The following is a 4,041-nucleotide window of genomic DNA, read 5'->3' on the forward strand; positions in this document are numbered from 1 at the left end:
GAGGGATGCAGCTGCTACGAAGGGACTTCTAACAACTACAACCACTTGATTCAATCCCAGCAGTTGCAGTTCACAAACAAAGAGCTGGGAATATATGTGTCCGATTACAGCTTCTTCCTGGTGTTTTGTAAGATAGATATTGAACAAGTTATATATATATATTTATATTTCAATATTTGTCTGTACTAAAGTATGCCGGCTTTTAATTGAGATTAAGCATAAAAGCTATAATTATATATTTATATTTCAATATTTGTGTGTGTATAATTATATATTTTCTTCTATATTTTGTAATTTTCTTCTCCCTTCTAATATACCATTTAACCTTTTCCCCAAAATCACAAAATAAAGTAAACCATAGCCGACATTAATTTGAGGGGGTGATAACAAGTTGGTCCACTGAGTTAAAAGAATTGAAGACTCACGACTAAAGACGACGAAGCAATGATAAACAAGAAAAAGAAAAATAAAAATGACTCAATCAAATCTTGATATTTAAAAACGATTATTACACATTGTTGCATTCTATCCTGTACTATGATGAATCAATACACAATTTTCTGAATTAATATATAAATATTAATTAAAATTAAGGGATGTTTGCATTCCACAGTTTGAAACCCACTGGATTTAATTCTCCAATTTGGGGTTGGGCTAGAATTTGTGGCTGAAGAGAAGTCTTTATTGTGGATGCTTGAATGGGCCTCCAGTTAACAGCCAATCTGGGCTTAACTAGATTTGACTAGTCAAAATCAAATTGAAGGAGCACCAGACGGAGCCCGACTAGTTTGGTTTGCCATTAACTCGTTAAAAATTAGGCCATGTTGGGCAGACTAGCTGGGTCCACATATCGGATTAGACAGAGGCAATTAGGCCGAGATCAAATTGGGCACAACCTGAGAATGGATCGTGCCAGAACAGAACCATCATGGATCCAATTGTAAAATTAGAATCCATTTCAACCTCTAAAATTCTTTTTCAGAAAAAATCTTGCATTTTAAATAAAATCGACTATTTTTAAGCATTTTGGTCGACTTAATAAAATCGACTAAGGTAGATTTCAGCTGCATCATTAAAAGTGGATCGAATGGTTAAGTCTTTAATATTTAATTTGTAGAGCTACAATTCAGTTTGATTCGCTTATCTACTCTGTTCATCTACTGTTGATGCAAGGAAAAAAAAAAGATAAATCCCAATTAGTCCCATTGACTATCTCTGGGGTGATCGGTCCGATTCTACGAAAGTTTCCCATCGGTCACCAAGGTAAATCGGGAAGTGCACCCAACATCATTTGATTATGCTCCCCATTTAAAAGAAAATTCCTACAAATACGCTATAGCTGGGGATCGAATCGCAGATACCTGGGTGACAATCTGGATGTCCTACGTGACACCATTACCTTGGGGACTATTGTTGATGCAAGAGGCATTGGTTAAGGTGACCCTTTTACAAATTTGTCTTAATAATTCGATGGAAATTTTCTCAGAATCCAAGAAAAATTCAATATTTGATCAGAATGAAGAGGATATGAATCCAATTAAATAATTAGATAATCGAATATATATATATATATATATATATATATATATATATATATATAACGTCCGAAATAAAAATAGTAGTATTTTTTTGTTCAAATATTTTTCTTTTAAGATTTAAGAGTTGAATTATAGTATTAAGTAAAAAAATTTTAAAATAAAAAATTAGATGTTGATGAGGTGTATCAAGTTGTTATACTGCCCTCCTTATTTAGCATATTCCATGAACAATTAAATTTTTTTTAATATTTAATATTATAATTCAATCTCTAAACTCTAAAAATAAAATGTCTTAAGAGTGGTGATACACAACATGAAATCATAGCATGACACTCACATTGACAGTGGGTTCCATTGACATGCAGTGGGACCCACTATATGCAATTGTGAGTGTCATGCTACAATTTCATGCTACCATTTCATGATAAGTATCATTTCTCCATATCTTATTGTCTTGTACCAACCTTCCAACTCCAACTAGTTAAGGGGTGTTGGGTTTTTCTAATATGAGGTGATCATGCCAAACTAAAGAGGAGGAGGGAAAAACCTAGTTGAAGATAAGGAAATATTCCATGCTGCAAGTAGGCAGAGTTGAGTTTCTTTTGGTTTTCCAACAGTAATGTAAGGTAGCACATGTAACCGAGCGATGGCATGACATACACCTAATCTTTGTAACAATGTGTATGGATGGTGGGTCTATGGTTCTACACGAATTTCATTCTGGCAAAGTTTGGGTTTCATTTGTTTAATTTTCTGTTTTTTGTTGAAGATGGATTGATTTAAATTGCATGTTCAGTCACTGCTCTATATATATACAACCACAAACTCTAAACATGCATGACCATAGAACGATCCAAAGAAGAGCGAGGAGGAAGAAGAACAAGAAGAAAGAGAGCAATCGAGAAGAAGAAGAAGAAGATTCAGGTTTCTGTTGATCACAAAATGGAGTGCAGAAAGTGTTACTTGGATCTTGTTCTGATCCCCTTGAGCCTTCTCCTCCACATCTCCTACCACATTTGGCTTTGGTACCAAGTCCGATATCGCCCGCTCAGCATCGCCATCGGAATCCACTCCTCCGCCCGGCGCCTTTGGGTCCTTTCCGTCCTCAAAGTAAGCATCGACCGATCTGAGACACCCGATCGAGAAATCGAGTTCATCAGCAAGGGATATTAATTGAACGGGAAGAATTGCATTTTGCTGTTGTTTTTAGGAGAACGAGAAGAAGAACGTCCTGGCGGTGCAAACCTTCCGGAATGCGATCATGGGCGCGACGCTGATGGCCAGCACCTGCGTCGTCCTCTGCTCCGGCCTCGCTGCCCTCGTCACCACCGTCGAGCGCTCACCGCTGGCGCCGTCAACGACGCTCCAGTACGTCTCCGTCCTCCTCGCCTTCCTCTTCGCCTTCATCTGCTTCTCCCTCTCCGTCAAGCTCATCAACCAAGTCTGCTTCCTGATCAACACGCCCACCATGGACTCGGAGTTCACCTGCGACGTGTTGAAGAAGGCGTACATGTTCCAGTTGCTGGGCAGCAGAGTGTTCTACGCGGCGTTGACCCTGCTACTGTGGATTTTCGGGCCGGTTTTCGTGTTCTCCGCATCCGTCGCCGTCGTCTGCGTGTTGCTGAGCGTGGATGTGGTGGATGAGGGAAGAAGAAGAAGGAAGGATGGCAGTGATCAGCTGAAGATGGAAGAGGAGAAGGGACATGATGAAAAGGGTAGTGTAGTTTAATTTAAGTAATATAAAGGGGCTAATTGAATTTTGTCAGAGATTAATGAGTATTTTTTAATTAATATTATTTGTTGAATTAATAGTATTTATATTTGCTTTTTGAGATGTTATATTTGTTGCATAATTTTGGTTGCAAGTAATTAGTAAAACAAAACAAAGGAAAATTTTCATTTCAACCAATGAAGTTTACAAGTTTCTTCAAATTTCCTTATAATTTCACCTTTTCACCCTAAGATGACAATAAGGTGAAATAAAATATATAAAAATAGAGTGTGAAATTTTTAAAAAAGAGAGGTTATTATTTTAGAATTGCAAAAAGACATTCACAAAAAATAAAGAATTATAAGATCAAGCCGAAAAAAATTACATTAAATAAAGAAATTGAAGAAAGAGTCAAATAGGTATACAATTTACATGGAAAACACTAATAAAAACTGGTGCCTCCGGTCTATGCAAATTCTCATAATATCAGGTTTTTTATTTAATTTTTGGTAAATAATATTTTATAATTCCGCGGTGCCTCGGCTCACATTTTTTTCCGCTAGCGCTTTATTTGAGAGGAGATGAGCGAAAGAAAAGGAAGCGTAAATAAGGGGAAGAGAACTTTAAATCTTGTTTGAAAAGGAGCGAGGAAGAGGAAGGGAAAGATAGGAAGGCTAAGTTTTAATCTTACTTATTACTTACTCATGAAAAGGAAAATTTTCTTACATTCTAATTTGGAATATAAAAAAAAGGAAAGGTAACTCTAAATATTATTTATTCAATTTTATCATT

At 36.5% G+C, this 4,041-nt stretch overlaps 1 protein-coding gene across 1 annotated transcript; it reads left to right on the forward strand.

The window, feature by feature from the left end:
- The first annotated feature begins 2,401 nt into the window (after positions 1-2,401).
- Positions 2,402-3,267, forward strand: LOC141817161 (uncharacterized). Its single transcript, XM_074704829.1, has 2 exons — positions 2,402-2,648; positions 2,749-3,267. The coding sequence occupies exons 1-2, from the start codon at positions 2,481-2,483 to the stop codon at positions 3,265-3,267; spliced, it is 687 nt and encodes a 228-aa protein (XP_074560930.1). The 5' UTR covers positions 2,402-2,480.
- Positions 3,268-4,041: the final 774 nt, after the last annotated feature.

Source organism: Curcuma longa, unplaced genomic scaffold (assembly GCF_044706935.1).
Source record: "Curcuma longa cultivar G26 ecotype Majalengka, Jawa Barat unplaced genomic scaffold, ITB_CL_G26_1.1 contig_19492, whole genome shotgun sequence".
NCBI lineage: Eukaryota > Viridiplantae > Streptophyta > Magnoliopsida > Zingiberales > Zingiberaceae > Curcuma > Curcuma longa.

What these genes read in the sequence shown, in the direction of transcription:
- LOC141817161 (XM_074704829.1), top strand. Translation starts at nt 2,481, where the DNA reads ATGGAGTGCAGAAAGTGTTACTTGGATCTTGTTCTGATCCCCTTGAGC. An exon ending in GGGTCCTTTCCGTCCTCAAA is followed by an intron (nt 2,649 to 2,748) that starts GTAAGCATCGAC and finishes TGTTGTTTTTAG; the next exon opens with GAGAACGAGAAGAAGAACGT.